This window comes from Lepisosteus oculatus, chromosome 6, assembly GCF_040954835.1.
Source record: "Lepisosteus oculatus isolate fLepOcu1 chromosome 6, fLepOcu1.hap2, whole genome shotgun sequence".
Taxonomy (NCBI): domain Eukaryota; kingdom Metazoa; phylum Chordata; class Actinopteri; order Semionotiformes; family Lepisosteidae; genus Lepisosteus; species Lepisosteus oculatus.
Window position 1 is genome coordinate 11,728,057 of NC_090701.1, and position 27,236 is coordinate 11,755,292.

Consider the following 27,236-nt stretch of genomic DNA (forward strand, 5'->3'; position numbering starts at 1 on the left):
GACTCATGATTTGTGAGCTCTAGCAGTGAGAAAAAAGTAGTAGGAAGAGTTATATACAATACAATCTATTGTACCTACCCAGTTTAATCAACAGTGCTACTGTACTGTCACAATCTGTAGGATATTCAATAAATCATTTCCAAACAATTAACCCAACATTTTTTATTTGAGTTTTTTTTTTAAGTTTGTGTTCTGGATAATTAACATTTATATCTGCTTTCTGCAGTTTCATCAGTGGCTTGGTAAAGTATTATACACACTCAGTCAGTGACCTGAAACTCCAAACAAGTTCTCAGCTGCAGTAACATAACTGAAAAAATGCAGCTGTCAGCACATTTATTTATAGCAAACCAAAAAAAAACAGAAACCACAAATGGTTCTGTTGCAGCATTCCTGACAAGCTTTGATATACAATGTGCTGGAAGTTCCTATGTCACAGTTCCCCTACAGCTAAAGCATATTTCACAGACAATTTGACCAAATTATCCTCATCTCACCTTAATAATCATAAGTAATCCTATTTTTAAATCTGGTGGTGAGAACATTGTTATTTGCTAGTCAGGGTGTAACTAAAACTGCCCTACATAGGCACTTAAAAGGAAGAGTTGCATCTGTTTTTTTCATTGATTGCCTTTGATTTCAACCTTATTTGACAGCTACCTTATATACCATACTGATACTAGTATAATCACCTGGATCTCAAATAAGGGACCTTAAATTTCTAGTCCTCCTTTTATTTGCTTAAAATATCTTGATCAGTTCATTTCTGAGGCATTATTAAAGAAGTTCAAAGGTGTAGTACTGTCTTCTTGATTCAATTTAAGATCAAATGTCATGTGGTCTTTACGTTGTACATACAGATTGTACACTTATTGCCAAGTGCAAAGAACTATAAAAATGCATGTGAATCCAAGATTAGACCTACAGTATGTGTAGTGCAGCTCATTCAATCCTTGAGCCCAGCTTGATGGAACCCCTACAGGTAGTGGGGACTCCGCAGCAGCCACAGTGCCCCAGTATGCTCACCGCACACCAGCTCTCAGTGGGGAGAAGAACAGAGCGATGAAGCCAGTACATGGATGGGCATCAATAGGAGGTCACTAGTAGTGAAGGGCAGAGGGAAACCGGGGTAACACCCCTACTCTTTTTGAGAAATGCCTGGGGGTTTTCAACGACCATGGAAAGTCTCATCCAAAGGAAGGCGCTTTTTTTTACCGTATTGTGACCCCGCCAATGTGAGTCCTCCCCACCGGTCCCACTAGCATTAGCATTGAAAGCTTCTGCAAGAAGAGGCTGGCTGTCTGGCACTGAGGAGGCACCACTGTCTGGAGGAGTTATTGTGTGTCTCAGAGCTGTAGGATGACTGAGGGCAGCTGACTGAATCCTGGCAGGAGACAAGTTGCTTACACCACACGTGTTAATGATTACCCTCTCAGCTGCAGATGAACACCACTGTAACAATAATGCCAGATCTCCAGAGATTGTTTTCTCTCAACATAAGAACATAAGAAAGATTACCAACCAGAAGACACCAGCTGGCCTGTCTTGCTTGTCGCCTAGTCGCTAATTAATCCGAAAGATCTCATCCATCTATCTATGAATAATAAATTAGGAATCATCTGAACAATGTCTTGTTACCTTAACACATTTTTGTATGTTTCATTGGTTCCCCTATGTCGTCATCAAGCACTCTTACATTTTGCAGCAGTTTGAAGATTTGATAATAGTAATACAGTATTACAGTGCATGACATTTACAAGCTTTTTTATTTGTATGCCCGAGTAATCTGCATAATGTTGCATTACAATATTTAAGATTCATATTTAGATATTTGATAATTGTGTGAATATTTAAGTAATGTATCAGGTATTTCAATTACTGCTATGGTCTGTATATGGCAAAGGTGATGGAATCGCTCCATCAATGGTCAGGCCATCTTGATACTTCTTACCTCTGCCATTGTGAGACTGTGGTCCTACCAATACATGTAAATTCCTTCAATAACAGGCTGAAGGAACTGAGCTTTCTTAGTCTTGAACAGAGAAGACCATGAGGGGACCTGAACCAAGAATTCAAAATCCACGAAGCCAAACCAGAGTATATCTGCAGAATCAACAGGAAAGTAAAAAAAAAAACAGAAGGCAAAAGTGGAAACTATGTGGGAATTCATTTAAGACCAAAAGCAGGTTTCTTTACCCAGAAGGATTTGCTGTGGGAGTATGGAACAAGCAATTCAGCCATATTATTGAAGCTGATACCGTGGCTTCTGGCAGGAAAGGGCTGGATGAGAGACTTGCGTCAAATTAGCTACTGACTATCAAACTGGCTAGCTGGGCCGATTGGTTCCTCTCGTTGTGTAGGCTTTAGTATATTCTTATCAATTAAAAACATTGATCAGTAATGGCTGAATTGGCTTATAATGGGATGGTTGGTCCAGCCTTTCTGTACCCTTCCTGTCAGATTAATTTCAATGAAGAACTTGTTTACTACTGTAAACATGGGACATCACCCAAGGAGATATAAAGTTTTTTTCTTAGTTATCATATACAGCAGTACATGTCCTAAAATGATAACAAGGGAGGAAAGAAATGCGCTTGTAGCTCTCCGTGTCCAAGGAAACCAATACCCCAGACACCATGACTTTCATTTACTCCTTTATGTCATCTGCAATGGCATTTCAGTCCAGACGGCCCTGCTGAACCTGAAGACACTTGACAGACTATACTAAGACGTTACACCGTATACCCACCAATTATGTCACTAGCACCCAACGAGTCAGTTAACTGTGTTTCAACCTTATATCTCCCTAGGCAGGGGACAGCTTTATTGTAGAAACACTACCATCCTAGCAAACACACGTTGAGGCAAGATTCCTGTTCTCCACTAACAGACAGTTTATCTCACCCAAACTGCTTGTCATTTTTCCAAACAAATGTGATCCAGAACCATGTAATGCGGACACGGGGGGGTAGGAACTGACAGAGGAAGGACTGCTGCGGTCACCCATCACCACACTGCTGACGAGACACACCTGCGATGAGATCTGGTTTTATTCTGTTGCAAAACAAACAGGGAACTGAGCAAAACCCCTGCAGAACTAGAGACGTGCATTTTCAATGAGGGTTTCTAAATGTGTTACATTACTATAATTAAGCAACTAGAATAATCGTAAGGCTCTCTTTGGTTTTACACATTTTATGGTCAAGAAATAAGAAATTGTGTATTAAATGTATTCCGATTGTGTCATTTGTGGGTTATTTTCGAGGCACATTTGTGCCAGTCTATGATAGCGAAAAATACTGTACCTGACAAATGGACATAACAGCACTGCAAATTGATTATACTTAATGTTTTTGCAAAAAATGCCATTGAAGGAGGGCCAAATTGACTAGCAGTAGTACTGTAAGGTCGACGTCCTAATTGGCTGATCAATCAGACCATTACCTATTTAAATGGACATTTACAGAAAGGAAAGGAGAAAAAAGGATTCAGAATTCAGAAACTCGTAGTAGCAGATCAGAGCTCTGAGAAAACAAAAATGGAGAAAAGAGAAAAAAAGCAGGCATCTGTGATTCTTTGTAGACTATGGAAAAGCGCTTGTTTACAATTCTTTGGACCCTTGAGCCTATTTCTTATGTAATAAAGGCATTTCTTTTCATTTTTACCTTTTACCTTCTCTTTGCCTTCATAGGCCCTCCAGAAAGCTTTAGAGATCTAAAAGACGTGGAAAACACAAGCTTTTTTGTGGGGGGTGGGGGTGGGTGAGGCATATGTGTGATTTTGATCAAACTGTCATTGTTAATTTGCAGATATTGAAATGTCTTTATGGAACCAAGTCAGACAGTATACTACCTATCTGTTTCTTAGACATTGTTTTTTTTTTCATGAAAAGCCTATGTGGAGTTGACTGAAGCCTGTGTTTAAACTAGATATTTCAGTCAAGTTAGAGGGGAATCTACCAGAGCTGACAGTTTGACAGCCTCCTTGAGGACTCTGGGTCACACTTTGAGGTGAGGACAGTCAAGCTGGGAGGTGAGGTGTTCTAATTGAGCTAGAAGAAAAATCGCCAGGTTGGCACCGAGAAAAACATGTGGAGGCATTACACCATTATCTACTTGAGTAAAAAACCATTATGTGCTGTTTAAATTGGTCACTTCCTGTAAATAAGTCAATAATAGTTACCGTCAAAGGTTTACAGAAAACACTATAACACAATAACACTCACTTGTTGTCTGGTTAAAACATTATTACACTTACAGTTCAGGATGAAGATGACAGCATAGAAAATGAAGATACAGCAGAGTCTCTTCTCATGTTCTGCCATCTCCTGGATTGCTAGAAGCACTGTGCCACAGGGCCAAACTGAACTGCAATTTCCAATCCCCACAATCCATTTGTCTCCTCTCCAAAGAGAGATTTTTTTCTCGTTTTGCCTGCTATGGGAATTTTATACATTTTATTGTGGAGATGTTATTGTGTGTGTGAGTGAATTATGCCTTGACCATGTGACATGTGCAGTACTGGCTTGTGTATTAACCTCATATTTGGCAGACCCATACACTGCTTTGTTCAGTTTGTTCCCATTATTTCATTTTAAAATGTTATTGCAATTAAAAAGACAACCGTTGAAGGAGGAACAGGCTGTGATTAATAACGTTTTAGTAATGGTATTAGTAATAATAACAATAATAATAATTAGTGGCCATGATTGTGTCAGTGTATGCCTCATCGCAAAGTTTTCAACTTCATGTTTTGCTAATGGAGACAGTGGGGTGGGGAACAATGAATACCACTGCAGACAGGAAGCAACTACCACACCTTAGGCACTGAGGCATGGAGGTGGTTGCTGAGCCAGTTTGAACCAGACCTTGGGCAAAGGGAGGGAGCAGGAAAGCAAACAAAGAAGTAATAGGGCCCATGACACCTAAGGTCTGCATACTCACAGTTCTCAAAAGACCCAAACTTCCTTGTGATAATGTACTTGGCACACCCACCCCTGACAGAGACAGGGGGGGGGGGGGAGGCAAATGGAAGGGATAAAAAGATCTGGGCCTGAACAGAGAGTCATCTCTCCCTGTCCCACAAGCCCCTCAATAACAAAACAGACAGTGCAAGGGAAACCGCAGCCAGCGAGACCACAGAGGAGATTGGCCCAGGAAGTGTGACCCATGGAGACATTAACAGCAGAATGGAGGTACTGTGCAGAGATTCTTAATACCTGGAGGCAAGGAGCAAAGAAACCAGCCTGGTGAACCGATATGAGTCAAGTGGGATGTAATGCAGACTGCAGGAGGACTTCCAATATGGCCAAAACAGAGACTGGGGAAATTGGACTAAACTGCCTCCCTCTTCTCTGTGTGGCTGTTCTCCTCTGTACCAGCACAGACCTTTACAGACAAAAAAAGAGACATTCTACCACTCTCTCCTCTTTACCTAAAAGGACTGCTGATCCTTGGGAATGCATTGTGCCCCTTGGAAGTACCTTTTGTTGCTGCGGATGCTGTTTTCTTTGTGTCTTGGGGTAATAGTGAATGCTGATGTACATAGAATATAAAAAGGGCATTTATATGTTACCAGTGTTTGTTGCCAGTCTGTGCATGCATTGGTGATTCTGGGAGGTTCTGTATTGAATAAAGCAGTTACAAAAATGGGTGGATGGATGTACAATATAAACACAGCCTCACCCAGTCCACGTCATTGGTTCAAAAGCCCTAAACACTACTCCACACTGCTGTACTAGTTATGTTGGTTATTGCCTAGAACATATTATATATATATAACAATGGCAAGAGCAATATAAATGTATTATTGTTGTGTTATATATAACAAGTTCCAGTCCTGCGAGTTTAGTTGATTATCCAGAATTCGGAACAGTTGTATCTGCCATAATATTTTCTTTTTTTCCCCAGATTGAATTAATTAATCATGAACTTGTGCTGAGATTGCAATGTCTTTAGTAAGGCATTTGAAAGTTTTGGATAAAAGCTGTGGATAATTAAAGGACTATACATCCTTGGGTAATACAGATCCTTGGATCATGCAAAAAAAACATGACAAGTGAAATGAGGAATGGAAAAACATCCTCATCAGATATTACATTTAAAGGTCAGAGTTCCTGAATGGCCTTTCCTGTAAATCACGTCATTTACTGTATTCCAGTATTACAGCAGAGTCAATGTGAAGTCTGCAGCTCTAACAGATGCAGTTCTAGACTACTTCACTTGCTGACCATAACTGGGACTATCCTCATGGCAGCCCATAACTGACCAGGTATCTCAGGGCTGAGTTAGCTTCAGTCTTCCTCAGAACCTTGACTTGCCATACAAGTTCAAAACCTTTGAAATTACCAAGCACTGTCATCACTCTACTAATGAAAAACATGTAGTAGTTCCAATTAAATTTCCTCATTGCAAATCATTGCTTCCCTGGTAGGTTTTCACATGTAAGATCTCAGGATGATCTTAATGATCTTCATACATTCTTGCTTTCCAGCTCCAGCACAGGTTTAAGATTGCCTCAAAATTGTTTTTGCCAAGCCTAAGGGCCTAAACACAGACTGTATGGTTTCATCAATTAAATAGGGGATAAGGTTTACCTTTAGACAGCACACATTGAATAATTCTGTTGTAATACTGGAATAAAGTTAATAACACAATTGTTAGTAAAAAATTCATGATTGAAATTTGTGCAGTTGTTACTGGTAAACATCTGTAACAGCACAACGTACATTGCCGAAGAGACGGAGACAATGAGTGCAACAGTGCTTCTATAGTGAGAGCTGTTCACTCTTTCTTAAGTGTCAGCTAAGGGGAAGAGACTAGTATATTTTTAATGATAATAATAATGGAATTTGTGCTTGACCGAGTGATAAAATGACACTCAATTTCAAAATAGATGGTGAAAATAAAATGTCCTTTTTTATTGAATTTGCACAAGATTATCCATTTAGCATACACGCAGCATTCTAAATTGATGTTTGTAGTAATAATAGCTATAATAATAACAATAATAACCATGACTATTATTATTATTATTATTATTATTATTATTATTATTATTATTATTATTATTATTATTATTATTATTAGTGTTTTCACCATCTATTTTGAACATGAGTGTTATTTTATCTCTCAGTCATCCACAGCAGAAACTAAAAATAAAATCTGCACTGTGCTTGATCCAGTATTAATTTGAAGTGCCGTTACAACCTGCAGCATCAGCAGATGGTGCTCAATGGTAAAAGACTACAAACGGTTGCTAGGAGCCACTGGCTGCAACACATTCTCATTTTCACAGTAATTAACCGCGCATCGCAAGACACTACTGGTACTTTGATTTTTTTACAGTTATGATTTAGCTCCAAAAATGGTTTTGTCAATACATAATCCATAAAGCTTTTGGAAAATGTTTCCATTCATAGCAAACAGACTGTACTCTGATATACACAGAGCAATGATTCAGAGAATGGCTTCAGTGCCAGCATCTTATATCTGATGACGACTTTCATCTGCAGGGTTCTCTGAGATCAAATGTTATAGGTTCAACATCAATTCTGGAAAGTGTGTGTATGTGTATAAGATTATACGCCAGCACTCACCTCCTGACAGTGAATTTGTTTGTTTCCAAAATAATTTACAGATTGTAAAGCCTCTACAGTTATTCCAATACTGGCATAACCTTGCATTCAAAGTAAAAAATATGTTTATCCCCCCTAACCACCCCTCCAAACACACACTTTTCTGAATGACTGTCATCACTATCTTTGCCAATTTTTTTCTATGAATAATCAAACCCTTACATCTGTCAGGATTGGATTCTCATAACTAAATAAATAGAGATGATTCTGTGTACAGCTACATACACACAAAAATGAATACAGAGGAGGACAAAAGAGTAGCTACACAGCATTGACAATTACTGAGCAAATGAAGATGTATCAGACAACAAAATGGGCAATAAGGAGAAACAACAATATTACTGCATTCAACTAAAAATAAAAGCATTTCTGTAGTCTAAAGATGCAATTTTTCATTTTACATTGAATATTTTACAATACACCTCTCTGATCAATGAATGTGTAGTTACAGAAATAATAAAATCTTCCACCACCTAAAACGTTATATTTCCTTGTTAGTCAAAAATTCTGCAGTTTCATGGATAATATAGCAAAATCACAGTGATCTAGTTAACTCATAGTAAAAATTGCAATACAGTTCAAATTTCAACTGAAGACTTTACATTGCCCTGACTATAAAAAAACAAGGTATAAAACTGCCAAACTGTGATTTACAGTCATCATGAAACGGCAATTTCTTTTCTAATTTAAAAAAATATATAGATCCAGTGAGCACCGGACTGGTGCAGGGATGCAGTGATATTTACTCTAGTGGAAGAGGTTAGATAAATTTTCTTACACTGAGCTGGCTGCCTCTATCTAACACAACCGGCTTGATCAACAAACCTTTGTACCCATCATGCCTTCCACAGGCGAGACCTCACCCTATTGTGTGAGCCAGATTCTCCATGTCTATCTCTTCAGGACACCGCTCGGAAGCTGGAGCTCTTCCAGCATCTCTATTCAAACACCCTCCTCCATTAAAAGTGGCTACCTTCATGCAGTTCTTTCAGTGGCAAAGCCCAGGACAAGGTGCCATTCCTGTATTTTTTTCCTTCCTCTTCGGACAAAAAATAATAATAATAATAATAAAAAAAAATCCACTCAGGCTTATCCTCTGGCAGCAGGTACTCTTGAATTATGTGAGAAAACAATAGAATTCTGAAGAGGGGAGAATCTCTGCTCTCACAAAGAGATGGGTTACACTGTTATAATTTTTGAGGTTGGTGAAACATATTGTTGTGAGTATAAGTGGAAGCCTCCCTTTGAGAGTCCATTTTTTTTGCTGGTGTTTTCCTGGCATTCATCCCATTATGAAATTCCACTCCAGTGGCGTTTTATCTCCGTCTACCAGATTGAAGAATGGTGGTACAATTACAAGTATGCCATGGGGCTTTATTTATCCCCTATTTGTGATTTTTTTTTTCTTAAACACCACATCACGAAGCAAAAGCAAAGCAATACCACAATACTTTCCAAATTGATTGATTCAGGCACACAATACTGTGAATATTTTTCCATAATGTTATTTTTCGAATATTGTAGAAGAAATGAGTTAATAAGATTACTTACTGTGAGCAATTCAGGTTCCTGAAGTTAACTTGTGTCACAAAGCACTCTTATGTATATACAGGAGGGAGAGTCACTTCTTCCATCGCAACACACCATCTAGTGGGAGGGTTGTGCAGCCAGACTATACAATGGATCAGATGGAGGAGTGAGAACTTACTTCAGCAATTAAATTGAGGTGGAAATGTAGGTTGGCCAGGTTGGAAAAGCCCAGAGTGGAATTTAGTCAGTACACTGGGGTTACCAACCCTACTCTGACAACAGGGCCTCCGGATCTTTAATGACTAAGTAGTCGGGACCACAGTTTTGAAGGGCCTACGGCACTGGGCCCATGTCATGCATGGTGATCCCTAAATGCAGTGGCTGCTTTTAAATTTTGTACTTTGTAGCCGGCAACACCAACCTTCCATTATAAGGGCGTGGGGACCCTTTTGCCCCCTCAACACATTCTTTATATCTCCCAGAACAGCCAGTGCACCCACCCAAGACAAGACAGCTATCCTCCATAACTGCTTGCTTGTTACAGTCAATCAATCTAGCATTTACCATATTGAATACCCCCCACCCAACACACAGAACAAGACCCAAACTATCCACAAGGGGAACTCGCTCATTAATAAGAACTTCATGGCCCGTAGTTACACCTGGTCCCAGAGAAACAGTCCAGTGTCTCTGTCCTCTATGACTCAGGTCTCAGTGACCTGGCATGCCTCCTTCCCCCACAGCAAAGAAACTCTGTACAGACCTTCACTGGTCTTGGGCATCAGCTTCAGTCCCAGCCTTACTGGAAAAAAGGGGTCTTTTACATTCCCTCCTACACTGTTTCCTCTGAATCCAGTACTGTGCAGGGGAAGGAAGATGATGATGATGCCTGAGCCTTCCTCTCTGGCGCTCTGGACAATCCCCCTCCGGTGTCTGAGTTCTCCTCTGTGTCCCACCAGATTCTTCTGCTCCGGAATCACCTCTCTTTTCCTGACTGGGGCTTATATAAAGCCACGTCCTAGCCAGGCTCGGGACTCTTTATGTAGGGGTGGATGTCTTGGGAGTGGGTAGAGCTAACAGCTTGGGGCTGATTAATTAACTGGGTGTACAGGGATGGCCAGGTGTAACGACGTCTTGTCTATTCTTACCCTGTTCTGCCCACCCACCCCCTTCCCTCTTGGTCTGAGGCCCAGTTAGAGCACTCTCAGAGTCCCACGCGTCACTTCTGAGCTGTGTGGCAGTTAACCAGTACGCAAGGAGGACTTGTGATCAATGGGAAGGTCAGAAATAAAGAAAACACAAATGCTCCAGCCCTTTTGGAGACACAAGCCATTCTACACAAACCTTAAGTCTAAATAGTCCTTGACACTGTTGTCCCATGCCTATTTTTTCACTCATTCTGGTCCTGGGAGAAGAACAGTTACCCCAGACTACTGATAGCAGTCTCTTAATTTTCTCTGGCCCTGGAGAAACTCTAGCCCTAAGCTGAATCAAAAGATACCCTTTTTTTGTATAATTTTATTATAATAATTAGTTTGAATATACTATTTGTGAAAAGAAATAAAATGTTCAAACTGCACAGGTGAGGAAAAAAGGAGGCTACATGTGTATATAAGAGGTGACATTTTGGAACACGGTTTTGAACTTTTTAGTTCGTCTTTAAACTTTTTATTGGATTTTGCTTTTTCTAGTACCATACCCTGTTCAGTGTATTAAAATTGGTCTTCTTTGAAAATATTATACTTTCAGTTCCAGTGCCTATCATGTTTTGAGGGATTCAAATCCTAATTTGCAAATACTTTGCTGCATGTGCACATGTATGTACAATGATTACTCATTTGATTATGTAAAGGAGAACCCAAACTTAAAAAAATACTTGAGTATATTTTCCTACTGGATTATTGTTATTTTTACAGATACTGACTCATTATGAGAATCCTCTTGGTCACCAGTGCACCCTTCTTGTTTACAAAAAACAACTCAATTCATGCCAGACCTAAAATGCTTTCCACTTTTTTCAGCGTTGTAAAAGAGGATGCTTCTTGTGCCGCCTTTTTTACTCACACAGAAGCACACCTTCAAATACCGCGCACGCATACAGTACAAGAAAGACAAAGAGGTCCTTGTTTTCATGTATTTTCACTCAGTGATTATGCTTCAAGCACAAGCCAATACATCCCCTGGTGTCTTTCAAGAAACAGGTGGCTGAGATCAATTGGTTTGTAATTGTCCTGATACCCTTATACTCCATTTCTTGTTTTTCTTTATGTAGGTTTCTCTATCTGTGAGAGATGCCAGTCAGGTCTGCACTCAAGTACCACCTTGTACTGTGTTGAACCTCACCTTCAGACTATGTATAGTCCAATGCTATACAAGGTCCCAGAAATCTGTTGGGAAGGTTTAATTGCCAACACTTTGAAAGAATGAGCTGCAAACTCATTGAACTTCTGCAGGAATATTACATGAATATCCTAGTAACTAGAATTGCAATATGGAATTTAAGCAGCGTTGTCTGTTTTAAATACAATACACTAGTGTGTGGTGCTCAGACTGTGTATTAAACTGCATGCATGGCCTGCAGTGATAGTAGCCGATGACGAACTAACACAGTTGTCAAGCCTGTATAGCCAGCCACACAGTGCAAGTAAATATCAAAGTAATCCTGAAATAAAATAGTTGCTTTTAAAATAAATATTTTATATTGAGTTGCCAGGCATAACAACAGTCACTTACTTTCCTTTGTAGTACTAGCAATTGGGTAGTCCTTTGGCACTGTAGCCAGCATGACAATGTGATACGAAAGGCGTAATGTGGTAGTTTTTAGAAGCAACAGTCCTGTGATATTAAAAAATCCATTTGAGGTAATTACTTGTTTTTGTTAATGTTTAAAGAAACCAGAATAAGGATAATGAAGAAGGTACTTGGGTGACATTGTGGCACAGTGGTTTGCATCGCTGCCTGGCAGCGCTGGGGACCTGGGCTCGAATTTTTGGGAGCTATCTCTGCGGAGTTTGTATGTTCATCCCGTGTTCGCATGGGGTTTCCTCTGGTTGCTACAGTTCCCTACCACAGTCCAAAGGCATACTGGTATTAGCTTCCAGAAAAATTGGACATGGTGTGAGCGTGTGTGTCTCAGCCTGTGTCTGCGCCTTGATGGACTGCTGATCCATCCAGAGTGGATCCTGCTTTGCATCCAGTGCTTCCTGGAATAGGCTCTGGACCATGTTACTGGATAACAAAGCCAGAATAAGGATAATGAAAAAGGAACTTCCATTTCACAATCCACGCAGCCTGATGAGGACCCCAGTCCTGTATAAGCTGAGAAATACAGCCATCAGTTCTGTTCAATTCGGGAAGCCCTGGACCAGGCACAGGCTTAAACATTGGCAAACCCCTAATGAAGTCAGCTTTGGTTGATGGCAGTGGTTTAGGTCTTTTTTTATGCATCATTAGTGAGTTTCACAGTTTCTCAATAAGCTGAGTTTGTGCGGCATACTTTTTGGAGCAAACTTAAATTTTAACATACAGGTATGTCTGATTTCGTTTAAGGTTTGTTAAAATAACACAGACAAGAGTCAAGTTTAACATCTCTTACCAGTCGTGTAAGTAGCCAATTTATTTTGATAAGGTTCTAAATATGTAAAATAGTGTTAAAATTCATGTTGATCAAGGTAAGTTTTCCAAGCGAGGCTGTCTGGGCTATCTTAACCACAGCACCACTGCCTTCAAACTAATTTGTTTAAACCTACAGACTATTTCAAAGCACAAAAAAAATTCTCACCTGATAAATCATTTTTTCCATCTCCCATCAGGTAAGGCTTAATTAGCCTTTTTGTGTGGGTCCCAGGGCGCTCATTGCTGATACAGAAATGTGTGTGCAACAGTATCTGTTTTTAAATTACAAAAAGAATTTAAATCATTCTTTCAAAGCTTTGAAGCGTTAATTTGGAAAGCAACCAGAGTTTAATCCCCATAACACATTTTCATCAAAAATGAATTTCTTGATGATTTCATTTCTGTGCAATATATCCATGAAGTCTGAAACACAGCAATAAGAAAGAAAATTACCCCGGGATTAAGGCTGAAAACAATTACTTCAAAATGGTTTTTAATTAAAGTTTAATGAAAAAAAATCCTATCAGATAACTGCTGTCTCCGCTTTTGTGTCAAGTTAGTTGCTTTAGGTTAAGGAAGAAAAAAATAAACTCTTAATTTCTGTTTCCAATATGCATTAAAAGGTTTACCCATGGTATTAGTTTCAAAGAATAGCCAACAGCTAGTAAGTAAACACATTCCACAGACAGATCTTTGTAACTTTTGTCTGTTAATTGGGATAAATCCGCTTCAGATTTTGTTAATTCCTCAGGCTAAATAACTTCATTATATTCAAATGAAACTGCATTGAGACTTGCCAGTACCTGAGCATACAGTACAAAGTGTTTAACAAATCATTCTTATACATCATCTAAGTACTGTATATTGGCACATGATGGACAGGTAAAGGTATTTTGTATAAGAATTATATATCATTCTATAATAATAATTTAAGTAATAATATTAAACATACATCAGTTGTATATTGATGTCATCAACAGCATCTGATCCTCATTTGATTTGTGCAGAGCTACTCAATGGAAAAGTATGAGTATCTCTTCAACATTACAGTTTCGTGCCTTAAAAGAGGTCTTGTCCTTCAAAACGTTCGCTACACTGACAACTTGGCTAAAAATGATACCACAGGTCTTAATATCTCTGACCTTCTTGCAGTAGCAGTATTTGAAGAAAGGGTGGCACAATAAGAGTGAGGTTGTGGCGCAGTGGTTAGCATTAATGCATCACAGTGCTGGAGCCCTTAGCCCATCTCCTGGGCTGCTCTCTGTGAACGGTTTGTATGTTCTCCCTGTTGTTCACATGGTTTTCCTTGGAGTGCTCCAGTTTTCTCCCACAATCCAAAACCATACAGGTGGGTAACTGGCTTTTTGGGAGAACTGGCCCTGCTGTGTGTTTGTGCCTATGTGTCTGCGCTGTGATAGACTGGTGTCCCATCCAGGGTGTATCCTGCCTCGCGCCTCTGGCTCCGCCAGATACCCTGGGCTTTTGGAGACAGTCATCTGAGATCACATTTTGTCTGATCTCCACTACTAGTGGAGAGGTGAGGCCTCTATAGATTGTGTCATCTGATGATCTACATTTCCATTAAAAAAAGATAGTTCCCGTCACAGAATTCACGAACCATTAAACAGGAGACAGGCCATGGGTGCCTACGCAATGAATCAGGCTAGTTAATGTTGTAATACTTAATTTGTTATATGATTATTAGAATGTTCTGGAAAGGCAATACATCACATCATTCCTAACTGCTTTGCAGAGCACAGGAGCAACCTGTATCATTTTACTCTAAAAGATTATGATTTTAATTCCAGGCAGTAGGCATTCACGATAATGCATTTCTTAAGATCATGAACTGGTTAATGCATTGGAAATAAAGAGTACAGCTGCTGGGCTAAATGAACACTACACTGTAGACAGTGCTGTCCTTTGATTGAACTGTATTGTTGAAGTCCCGAGTCCTTGGTCATTTAAGATCCCATGACATTCCTCGTGTTTGGGAGACGAGTAGTAATCCCAGTGCACTCGCTAAATTACGCTGTGATTTTGCATAATCTGGCCTTCATAAAGTTCCCTCTTCATTCAACTACTGGAGCAATTACTCACTTCCCCTCTTGACTGACAGGGCAGTTGTGCTACTGGAGCCTATTGGCAGTTGTATATCACCCAAGCTGACTGGTGCACTTCATGTGAAGTGCTTTGAGACCCTTTGGGTTGAAATGTGTTCTATAAATGCAAGGGATTACAGTTGCCCAAGAGGTATGACAGTCAGTACCCGTTTAACTGGTGTACAGATCTTTCTGGCAACATCTTCAGATGATCTCGGATATCTGCCATTAGAGTTCCTCGAGGGAGGGCAACATGAAAGCAATATTCATGAGAAAGTACATATATACAGTATGTGCACCGTAAAGAAACGCCTGTCTATATCTAGATCGGTTTATTACTGCACGGTCTCCATAGTATTTACAACTATAGGAAGCATTACGAACGAACTGATAGAAGAGTTCGATTGAGTTGTCAATAAATATGGAGCACGCACAAGATACATAGTACTGTGCAAAATAAAATAACTGCAATTAAATCTAAATACACTTTGGTTACAGCCAGTGAATCTATTCACGTGGATAAATACTGACGCAGGTTTAACCCGTTTACAGGCAGCAAAGCGAAAACGGAAGAAAAAGATATTTCCCGTCACAAACATCCGCGTAACAGCATTTTTAAAATATGATTGCTCATTGAGGTGTTGTGTGGAAGCTGAACCAGCACTGCACTGGCAAATAAAACACTGGGAAACGGGGAGGAATAATCGTTTTCACAGTTCCAGCAAGTTTTTAATCTTGCACAGAATTCATACAATTGCGTTAACACATATCTGTAAACCCTTCTGAACTACGTAGCATAATAACGAGCGAAAAGTATGCGTAACATCTAATGTATATTTAACTGGATGGTAAACACACCGTCACACAACCTTATCTTTGCAAGCTGTAAAATATGCGAAAGGCTAGACCTTAAAAGGACTCTCCTAACGTAATTCGGCTACACTATGTGATGAAAAGCAGGGCCATGTCATTGCACTCTGTCAGCAATCTGTACCTTTCCTCAAAAGGTCGATTTTGTGAGTAACTGTGACGGTACTTCTATGTCGTAATTAAGTCACTGTTTGTTCTCAACATCTGAAGCGTGTACAGCACTCGCAGGTCATAGGAAGTGTAGCGTGTGGCGGTGCACGTCCGAGGGCTGGTGTGTGGAAGTGTTTCCAAGTTCCTTCTGCTTCGGTGGCCGCAATTTATATTCACAGATTAAAAAAAGGGGGGGGGGGGGGGTTCGTTATGAACAAAATTAAAAAGTATGACGCTCGTATAAGCAGAAAGCGTCACACCACAACACAGGGTGCAAGGCTACGGATTTAAATTGGGAAAACCTGACAATAACAAAAAGAATCATTATTTACTAGCAGGACCCTTCAAAATACCTGACATATTTATTTATGTGAATAAAGAAATGGAAGTGTCATCCACAGGCGGCGACTTCAAGGCGCCGAGCATTGGCACACACGGAAAACAACAACCCCCCCGCCATGGTCGGGGTTTTTCTTTTCGGAATCGTATGGGTTACGACACACGTAGGCGGCGGATCGCCTGTGTTGTGATGGGCTGTCTGCGGAGCCTCCACGCACGGCTCCCCGCATGAAGCTGCCAGCCCGCACGCCCGCCCGTCCCCGAGTCGGGAAAGGTGGTGGTGCGGCGTCACGTCATATGGGCCGCCGCGCTGCCATTGGCCGGCGCGCCTCACCAGACGCCTTGTTTTCAGCCAAGGGAAGCGCGCTGGAGGAGTCAGGCCGCCGGGGCTGTGGTGCGGAGCGGCAGTCGGGTTTGTTCCCCCCTTCCAGTGAGGATGTGACTTAAAAAAAAAAAAAAAAAGACGTGACCGTAAAACGCCAGCCGCCGCATTGAACGACGAGGCAATCAGAAGTGTGGAAGGCAACCAGTTTTCATCTTCTCTCACCCACTAACTGGAGGTCGAGGTAGGCATTTGGGCATCAGCTGTGCCCATGTCTTAAGGTTTTAGTGTATTGTTCGTGTGCTCTGCAGTTAACATGCCTTATACGTATAAGGACACTTGTGAGGTTTTTGAAGCGCTTTTAAGTTGAAGGATATCGCTGTGTTATACCGAGATGAGTTTAATCTCGAATAGTTAACACTAAAGTCCCCCCCCCCTATTTCTTTTGACACGTGTGCACTCGGTCCAGAGCATCTGTGGCGACAGAAATTGATGGTGTCGTCGTTGTTTTGTGTGTGTGTGTGTGTTTTTCATTGTTCAGCTGCCAAATGCCAAGGCTGGAGGGACACTGCTGGAGCTGCTCCTGTTCGACGAGGGTCAAATCGAAGTACCTCTCCAGCGCGTCCTGGCTGGCGTCTAAAGCCGGCGAAATGATGACGATCATCTCGGCCCTGCTCGGCCACGCTTACGGCTCCCTGCACCACCTCCAGGCCGCCAACCTGCTCCGGCGGGGCCTGGTGCTCTTCACGGTGGGGGTGTTCCTGGCGCTGGTGCTCAACCTGCTGCAGGTCCAGCGGAACGTCACCCTGTTCCCGGAGGAGGTCCTCGCCACCCTCTTCTCCTCGGCCTGGTGGGTCCCGTTGTGCTGCGGCACGGCCGCGGGTGAGTTTTCTCGGTGCTTTCGTTTGTGTGTTTGTGTGTTTACTACGATTTTATCAGTGATCTTGGAAGGCCGGGGTACGGGGGTAACCGGGGGTATCTGATAACCCTCCCCTCCAACGTCTCATGAGACCAAAAATATCCCATTCGTTTCGCTAGACCGTTGCTTTATTTTATTCTGGGCTATAGCGGTGTGTTGTTGTTTTTTTTTTTTGGGGGGGGGGATAAAGTCATCTTGCGACCGACCAGGCTGCATGTAAAAGCAGTCCGGGCGAAAACGGGGAAACTTTTCAGGCTCGGGGTAGTAAAATAAACAGTGAGTCCGCTGCCGCAGTGCTCATGTGTTGAGCTGCAGTCGAGCTTTTACATATTTGGAGTAATTGTGGACGTAAGTTTTGGTTTTATACAAATTGCACCCTTCTGTTCCTGTTTCTTGAAAATCCTGCTATAGAAAGGTTGAAACCCTTATGTTTGCTGTGAACGTGGTTTGTTTTAACACGGAGCTCCCTCGGGTCTACAACACACACGCACACACACACCCCCCCCCGCCCCCCTTTTTGTTATTGTCGGTGTAACCGGAAAGCCCTAATTTACTGTTTTATGGATCTGTTTAACGTAACTTTATGACATGATTTCGATAAGGTGTAATATAGCGCATTTTCGATTTCGCTTGACAACGATGCGGCCCCCCTGGCAACGGCTCCGGCGGAGGGCCGGCTAGAGCGCCTCTCTCATTGGCTGCGCGGATAACTGGTGAGCTGCGGCGGCGGCTTCCCATTGGCTGATCGCGCGAACACGCCACTGACATAAAAGAGAAACAAGGAAGTCATGTGCGCCGGGAAATAAATACAACCTCTGTGGGCTCCGCTACCCAGCCCAACCCTCCCCCCCTCTAGTTCTCTAATTCCGCTAAACCAGCCATCTCCAACCCTGCTCACGGAGAGTCCCTCGTCTGGCAGGTTTTTTTTTTTTTAAGGTCACCACTAAATCCCCAGATTTTTAAAACCCGGGGAAAAATACTTGTGATCGGCTGCAGGCTATTTGTTAAGTGAAATAATTGACGAGTACGCCCGGAACGAAGCCCCCAATGACAAGATACGTTAACTGAGCAAATGACTTGCTTTAATTGATTAAAAGTTACAAAGTCTTTAGAAATCCCTGCCAAACCACTTCTAATATTTACAGTAGAATATTGATGGATGGTGGAGAGGCTATGAACAACAAAATTGTTTTGAGTTCATCTCTGTCTTATACAGGGATGTTAATAACTTCTGTCCTTATCTGGTAACCTAAAGTAAAAGTGGATTCACAGAAAGCAGTATTGCTATAAAATGTATTTCAGGTGTTGATTTATATAAGGTTTTGCAGCTGTGTTTGACTTTTAGTTAGTGTTTCAGATTGTTGATATAACACTTGTTTTTTTCCCTTATCTTCTCAAATTGTCTACCGCCCTTATGCTGATATGCTACAAGTGAAAGCTTATTTTTGTGTATTTTATTAAACACCACCCCTTTAACTTTCTAATGTTGCACCTATTATGTCCTGTTTTCTGTTCAGCTGGTTTCTGTGATTGACTGATCCACTGCACATTAATCTAATGAATAATGGTAAACGTTTAGTGATTGGAAAGATATAAACAGTAAGCTTTTTTACTTTTACGCAGTTGATTTTAGTCAGATACCTAGTTTTAAATAGCATGCACTTTTAAATATGTAGCCAATTCCCGAGGGCTGTTCTCAGATCATACCAATACCAAATACTTTTTATAAGTGCTTGTCAGATGCAGCCTTCAAATTTTATTTTTCACCTCCCATGTGTGGGTATGTTGAAGTACTAATACTGTGATTTTGTTTTGGTTGTTTCCCGCAGCTGTGGTAGGACTGCTGTACCCCTGCATTGACAGCCATCTTGGGGAGCCCCACAAGTTTAAGAGGGAATGGGCCAGTGTCATGCGCTGCATCGCAGTGTTTGTTGGGATCAATCATGCCAGTGCTGTATCCTTTCAGAATAAAGGAGTTGGGGCTTTTTGGCCTGGTTTTCCCCAGCCATGCAAAACTGGGCAAAAGGTTTAGCTAAACAGTAGAACAATTTTAAGTAGTTCAGGGGGGTAGCTACATCAGCATGCGTAGGCTGCAAAGGAACAAGTAATAGGTTTATTCCATGCTGAAAAGAGAAGAAAGAAAAAAAACTTTTCAGCCTTGGAGCCTTGGAGCTCCACGGCAAAATATTGTTTTCTTTCTTCTCTTTTCAGCATGGAATAAACCTATTTCTTGAACAATTTTAAAGCAGGCAAACAAATTTTAGGAACTCCCATGGTCACCATTATATTTAACTGGCGTTGTTGTACCTTATCACATGATTTTAAGCTTCTCATCTCTCTAAGTCAGGGTTCACATGCCTTTGTTTACAAGCAAAATGTGTCCTGCTCTTATGGTAAGCGATTACTGCAACAGATCATACCACACGATACAAACTTTCTCAAGCTGATGAAATAAGATCAAAAGATTTGAGTCTTAAGTTTGTTTCTTCGAAATCCTAACATTATGGTAGCTCTCTTGATTTTTATGTTGATTTGTACAGTTCAAGTACATAAAACTGCAAAAAACTTTCACATCTTTACTGTGGGTAGTTCCTTACATGGAAGTTGGCTTGCAAAATCAGTAAAAAATTATGGCTAAAAAGTGGCTTTAACTTTAATATTTAGGCATTTGTTTAGCTTGAATGTGGTATTATTTGATGTTTGATAAAAGAAAAGTCTACATTGCCTTGTACCATTGACACAAAACTCACTTGAGTCCAAATCTGTATCAATTTACCGTTCGAGTTAGTGGATGGCTTTTGCATTGATTTTTACAACTTTATATTAAGACAGTTCCCCTGCTTCATGTTTGATGACAATACCGATAACCTGTGTATAAAAAGTGCTATGATGCACGTTTCCTTTAACTCATGCGTTCATAGAAACTGGACTTTGCCAACAATGTTCAGCTGTCACTCACCCTAGCAGCCCTTTCACTGGGGCTGTGGTGGACATTTGACCGATCAAGAAGTGGCTTTGGACTGGGAATTACAATAGCTTTTCTTGCCACACTCATCACGCAGTTCCTCGTGTACAATGGCGTGTATCAGTAAGTTTGATTTTCGCCGCGTCCTACAATTATACCTGGCTGTTATAGACGAGAAGTTGGAAACCCTTTGTGTCCTCCGAGGCTGGAGTGCCGGTGGATCACATTGAAAGTAGTGCTGTGTTTCTGCCTTTTTTTTATTATTATATCACCTTGTTCAGAGACGTCGCATTCTGCCAAAAACATGAGGTGATCAAAGAAAGGCAAACGCATTCAAAGAATAAAAATGCATGCAATTACTCAGGTTTGGAAACCCTACATTTATATGCCTGCCCAATTACCTGTCCTCCTACCTCGCAATGTGCGTCCTCATCAAAAACATCCTGTAGTGTTTCTAGGAAGGAGGCATCAGCAAGGGGCCCAGAATGAGTGGCGCTTAAAAGGTTTCGTTTTCTGCCGAAGATACGGAGCTGATTATTTTGTTTCCCAGCATTAAATTTTAATACTGCTCCCCTCAGAGGCTGCACAGTAGAGCTAGTTAAGTTGTCATGCATGCTAAAATAGTTGTCTTGAAGTGTGTGCAAGCATTAGTTTGTGCCATTGCATCTAATCTGTTTTGTTACCATTTCCTTCTAGGTACACGTCGCCAGACTTTCTGTATATCCGCTCCTGGCTGCCATGTATCTTCTTCTCAGGTGGAGTCACTGTTGGAAATATAGGGCGTCAGCTAGCAATGGTAAGCTGTCTGCTGTTGTTAAAAACACGAGCTGTTAGTTGTTTCTCCTGCCTCTCCTTTACCAGCCCATTGGAATGTGGAATTTTAACCTCATGGGGAGGGATAAAATTGGACCCCTTGTGTTCTGAATATTTTCTGTTAGAGACACGATATCGAATATATTTGTTAGCTTTTAATCGGGTACGGGCTGGCAGGTGTCAACCTGGCCAGTACCTGGATGAGACGGAAAATCGAGATCTCTATTCCTCATGTACATTAAAAATCCCAGGGAGTTTCTCGAAAAGAATAGGGGTGTTTACCCCAGTGTCCTGACCACATCCCCCCCTGCCCCCCCCCCCAGTAATCCCTGTCTATGAATTAGCTTCATTACTCAGTGCACCAGTACACTCACCACACACCAGCTATCAATGGGGAAGTGAACAATTGAACAGTGGCTACCGTCACATCATCCAGGTGGGGCTGCACATTGGTGATGGCGGAGAGGAGACCCCATTACCTGTAAAGGGAACTGCCCAGAAAAGTGCTATATAAGTGTAAGGAATTCTTATTAGTTATTATTCTCTATATGATTTAAATATATATATATTTTTTTACACAGCATTCACCAATGAAGTATTGAATACTGAGAGTATAAAAAGAGGTTTGTATAGTTTATTGGAAGATAAGTTACCAAAAGGAACATGTACTGCAGGGTTTTTTCTAATGTCTAGAGTGGTTGTCTAGACATAAGTAGCCTTTAAAACTAAAGGTGATCTGTATGGCAATAGAATGTAAGAGGGCATGGAATCGAAAAGGTGTCTTGCTTAACTGCATTTAATGTAGGCAGGTGCAGAATACTGCAGAGGCAAGAGACTATAAATATAAAATGGAAGACATTAGCTTGAAGCAGCTGTTTGTTAAAAATATGAAAGTTTATTAAACCATAAGACAGGTTAATAGAATATTGGTACACGTAGTTGAAAGTAGAATTGAAACCTCAGGATGTTACATGAAAGATGAATGGTACAATAGTAGGATATTGTGTAGTTTTGGGTCAATATATTGCAAAACTATTTCTGCACCAGAAGAGCATCCAGATATTGACCAGTCTCAAAGCATTGTCCTACTTTGGCAGGCTAAAAAGAACTAAATTGGTTTAGTGTTGGAAGGCTCTCAAAGATTTGATTCACATATTCAAATTCCTCAAGGACGGGTACAAATTCAACTTGGTGAACATCTCCAGAATCAACAGCGAAAACAAACCAGAGGAAATGTTGAATCTAAAAGTGGGGTTGAAACTGAGAACAGTCTATATACAGAAAAAGGGGATGAACTCTCTTACCGTGTCAAGGCTGATAAGCTGCTTCTTCCAAGAAGCAGCTGGATGAGAACCACGGACCCATTAGTACTATCAAATAGAAGGCCACATTCTCCTCCTCAGTTTTTAGATGTTTCCCACATGAACAAATTCACAACCCATGTACCTGTTAGTCCACAAAGAAACAATCCTGATTTGTGCCACGTGATCCTATACCAGTCCAAAATTCTTCAGTCAAGACGAGCCTAAAGTGATACAAGTTTACTTAATAACAATGTCATTTGGATAACTGGAGAATCTTCAAAGGGAAGAACACGTTTGTCTTTTATTGGTTTCTGGAACCTGAGTGATTTGAAAACAACTGTGTGGAACTACACAAACTTCTTGATGCCGTTGTTGTCCAATTAAAAACATAAGTAGGCTTGATGACCCCCCCCGCCCCCCCAAAGTTAAGAGTATAAATAAGAAGGTGCTAGACAACAATCCATCACATCATGAGGAGGATTAGTTAAAAGAACCATTTGAGATTAATTTAAGATGTAATTGGTCCTTGTGCCTAAGTGTACTCTGACCTCTCTATAAGGCCAAGCGCACAGTACACCTGTGGTGGCCTATGCAGCAGTCATGCAGAAGTTAATCACATAACCTCTCCAGGACTGTCATATTACAAAGTACCAATGTCATAAATACATCATCAAAACTCATCCCAGACAAAGTCTTTTCCCCTCAGTTTGCTGTATGTTACATGTTTATCTTTAGAGACTGCTAATTTAATAATAGAGAGCCAAACATATGCCAAGGGAGTTTAGTTGAGTTAGAGTTTTGTAATTTTGTCCCATTGCTCTTCCATTGAGAAAGCTTCCCAAAAACGGCACTGCATTTTTTTTTATTCGTAGGGATTTTAAGATTGATTTTGCAGTGTGTTAAAATTGCATAATGGATAATTAACTGCCGTGATCTTCAAAATGTGGTTTCTCTGAATATGCAGTAGCCGATGCATAGCTTTTGATTTTTCAACCTGAACCTCAGTTCTGAGACTTGATTTGTAGAGCAACACATAGCATATCCAGATATACAGGTTGTATGTGAGCTTCTGTGTAAAGATTTATTAGCTATAATGTAACATTCTAAAGGATGATAAGGAGCGGAAATAAACCATACTTGATTATTGGTGTAGTAACGGTTTGTTTGTAAAATTTCAGATAAGAGTTCTGTCACTGAGTCATTCACACCATAAATAGGAGAAGGCAAAAGTGAATTAAGCAACATAACAAATGGCTTTGATATACCTTGTTACTTTAGTAGCCTAGATAAATCAAAGAAAGTTCTAAAGACTGGACAAAGTCTGATGCCTCGTAATTGTAGCCAATTTTCCCTTAATATAAATCCCCGAGATTCCACAAGAATCCCATCCATTCTGAAGACAGATCCTTTCAGTAAACATGAGAGGCAGGATTGGCAGCTCATTATTTAGACATTCAAGATGAGTCACAGGACAGTAAATTGTATTCTGTGTTACTTTGGAATTAGTTGTTTTTTTACTTCAAATGCAAATGTTTACATTGTTTTATATATGATATACTAAATTATATGGTTTTAGTAATACCGATTGTGTTCTTGCTAAGGAGTGCTCTGCCTTTATATATTCTCCACTTTCATTGAGATGAACTCATGTGTAGCACTGAAGTTACAACAGAAAGAGAAATACATTTACCATGTCCTGTGTTGTCATTGGAGAAATTGTGTGTAAATCATTCCAGTAGCGTTCTTTTGAAAGCAGTTTCTCCTGTTCATTAACACCTATTTTTCTTCGCATTGTTAGGCAGAAGCAGTAGTGCTTACCATGTCTTCAGTTTTTCAAAGTTTTAGTCTATTAAATTTATCACAATGTTTTCAGACAAAATGCTTCTTCATTAGGGTGGGCAGTGCAAATTTGAACACTATTGTTCAAAGCTTTGATTTGATTAACAATTTCCCCAAGTATAACCTAAACTTAAAAGACAGTGATGACAATGTTTTTGACTCAGTTGGGTTTTGCATGCTGAGGAACCTTAGAAATGAGAGGTAGAAATCGAAAGTGGTGGAGAAGAAGATTTTAAAGGCTTATATTCACACCGAAATGCTGCTATATTTGCTCAGTTTGAATCTATTCCCCGTCTCAGCTTAGGATGGCCAAAAGGAAGGAGAATGGAATGAATCTTGTTGGCTGTCGTTAAGATTGTGTGTGTTCATCCTTTGACATCCAATAGATTTGCTAGCTGGAACAGTGTGTTCTGCTGTAGTTTGGGTTCCTGCTGATCCCTGGAAAGCACTGACTGTACAGCCTGATTTAGGAGTGCTTCCTAGTGGGGGGGAAAAAAATCTAGGAAGAGTCCCTCTTTTTCCAGAATGCTCAAATGTGGATCTTTTCTAATAAGTCCTGTTTTTATCTCACAGGGTGGTGCGGAGAAACCCCACAGTGATTAAAAGTGATGGAGCATCAGAGAAGAAAGGGACATGGTGCCAATGTGGAGCGTCAGGACATCGAGAGCGTCTCTGTACTCAACCTCCAGATCATCACGGATACATTTCAGTGGAAAGAGTCGGGCATTTAAGTTAATCACCTTTAAGTAAAGTAAAGGTGGGGACATACACGCAGGATCAGATGTGCCAATCCTAGAATCTCACAAACCCGTGTGGCCAAAATGTTTTTCCATTCTTACCAGCTCAGCTCACGTTCCTGTGTTAAGCAGATCTGTGTTTTGCCCTTGAAAAGGGACTGAGTTCAAGACTGGCTTTATGAAGAATCGACTTGTGGTGCGAGAGTAGGTCTGGAATACTGGGAGAAGAGGAGTGGTGCTACAGAGGTTGTTTTTTTTTTTGGTTTTGCACGAGTGTAAACTTCTGTCAATGAAAGGGAAATATTTCGGGGCTGTGCAAAAATGTCTAAAATGGTATTTAAAATCGCCACAGTCGAGATTTTTGGTATCGGTGTAAATATTTTGATATAGAGAAAATGACATTTCATATGAGACCAGCATTATGAAGTGCATTAGAGACTTTGGACTTTCTAAGCTTGTGGCAAAGAATCTGATTAAAGAAAACATACCTATTTTAATGTTATTGAAATCTTATATACTGTAACCCATTGCAAGAAGATTTTATAGGCACATGGCTGAAAACTCCTTGAACATTTCAAGTAGATAGGCAGCGGGATTTTTTTTTTCTTGATGTGCATTGAAAATGTAAATCTTTAAGGAACATTTTGAATAATCACAATAACCTTATCAGTATCAAAATTGAAATGATTAATGAAGCCTCTAAGGCTACCACTTGTTTTTCTCCATTTACTGTATATGAATACATTAAGATTCTTTATTTTTTCACTTGGTTTCCTTTTCTCTAAATTTATAAAATGTTTTTTTTTAACATTTCAACCTAAATTTGATACAAAGTCAACCATGTAGGCGAACGCATCTAAGCCAAGGAGTATTCATATATAAGAAAGAAAGGCATTTTTGCAGAGCCTTAGAAAATTTGCAATCTATGATTGCCTTTGTATAATAGAATTGAGTGCTTTTGTCACTATTAAAGTTATTATTTGTAAATATGTTGTTTATAGCTTGCATATGTAATAGCTTCTGTATCTAATCGGAATATTATTGCCATGCTAGACCAAGTTAGCAGTTATTGGGTCTAGATGATTAAAGTGCAATCTATTTAATACCAGAGCCTTGTATTCTTTTGTATATTTATTTCTGCCATTTGTTACATGAATTGAGAATCCTTCAGTTCTTAAGCAGCAAGGTGATAAACCACGCAATAATATCTTCCAAATGCTTTCCTTTGTTTTAACCCTAGCTGTCAGAAGTTATTTTTTAAGTTGAATCTTTTTAATGCTGTCATTAAGTTCATAAATGATAGCTTCCTGTAAATACCACTGACCTTTACCACTGTAAGAGAACTGAAATTATGACAAATTGTGCTTTTTACTATATCTGTGTTTAAACATACGTTTGCAAGATTCAGTTGGGTTCAGTATGCTGAGGAACATTGAAAATGAGAGGTAGAAATCGAAATTGGTGAAGTATATTTTAAAGGCTTATATTCACACAGAAATGCTGCTATATTTGCTCCATTTGAATCTATTCCCTGTCTCAGCTCAGGGTGGCCAAAACGAAGGTAAGAAAAAAAAAAGCTTTATTTTTTGGGCGGGGGTTGAAGTTCAGTTTAGGGTGCTTTATATTGTGTATTCAGTTGTGTATCAGTTCTGCATTACTAAATGAAAAATAAAGAATATTAAACTGTGAAATTGTTTGAATTCTTAAAAATAATGCTTACATTTTCCTCTGATTAATTTAAAAGAAGTTGAGCTATTTAATTATTTTTCTACTTACCTGCCAGTCACTGTCAGATAGTCTTTATGCCACATGAATACTTCTCTGGTGTTTCCACTCTTCATCAGTTCAATACGCCATTTTTGAGGTGGATGTGCTCATCATAACGTAAGATATTGACTACTACAATATAAAGAAAGACAGCAACATTTAAACAAGGTAGATTAATATACTATAATGGTTTTCTAATTCATATTTTGTTTACTTGAAGCATCAATACTTAAGTTTTAGGTTATTCTTTGTGACAATTGAGCTGCATGATCACCTTGTAGCCTGATCTCCTCAGATCTTGGAAACTAACCAGTCATGAGCGTGGTTA

At 40.1% G+C, this 27,236-nt stretch overlaps 1 protein-coding gene across 1 annotated transcript; it reads left to right on the forward strand.

Annotated features, from left to right (window-relative positions):
* Positions 1–16,691: 16,691 nt before the first annotated feature.
* On the forward strand, positions 16,692–26,832 carry insig1 (insulin induced gene 1). The gene is made up of 6 exons (XM_015354918.2): positions 16,692–16,808; positions 17,106–17,446; positions 19,313–19,437; positions 20,405–20,571; positions 21,145–21,244; positions 24,978–26,832. The coding sequence occupies exons 2-6, from the start codon at positions 17,113–17,115 to the stop codon at positions 25,005–25,007; spliced, it is 756 nt and encodes a 251-aa protein (XP_015210404.1). The 5' UTR covers positions 16,692–16,808; positions 17,106–17,112; the 3' UTR covers positions 25,008–26,832.
* Positions 26,833–27,236: the final 404 nt, after the last annotated feature.

Bases quoted from the DNA above. Each gene is read 5' to 3' on its own strand.
- insig1 (XM_015354918.2), top strand. From the start codon at position 17,113: ATGCCAAGGCTGGAGGGACACTGCTGGAGCTGCTCCTGTTCGACGAGG. The intron at 20,572-21,144 runs GTAAGTTTGATT...ATTTCCTTCTAG, and splicing joins GTGTACAATGGCGTGTATCA to GTACACGTCGCCAGACTTTC. The intron at 21,245-24,977 runs GTAAGCTGTCTG...TTTATCTCACAG, and splicing joins TAGGGCGTCAGCTAGCAATG to GGTGGTGCGGAGAAACCCCA.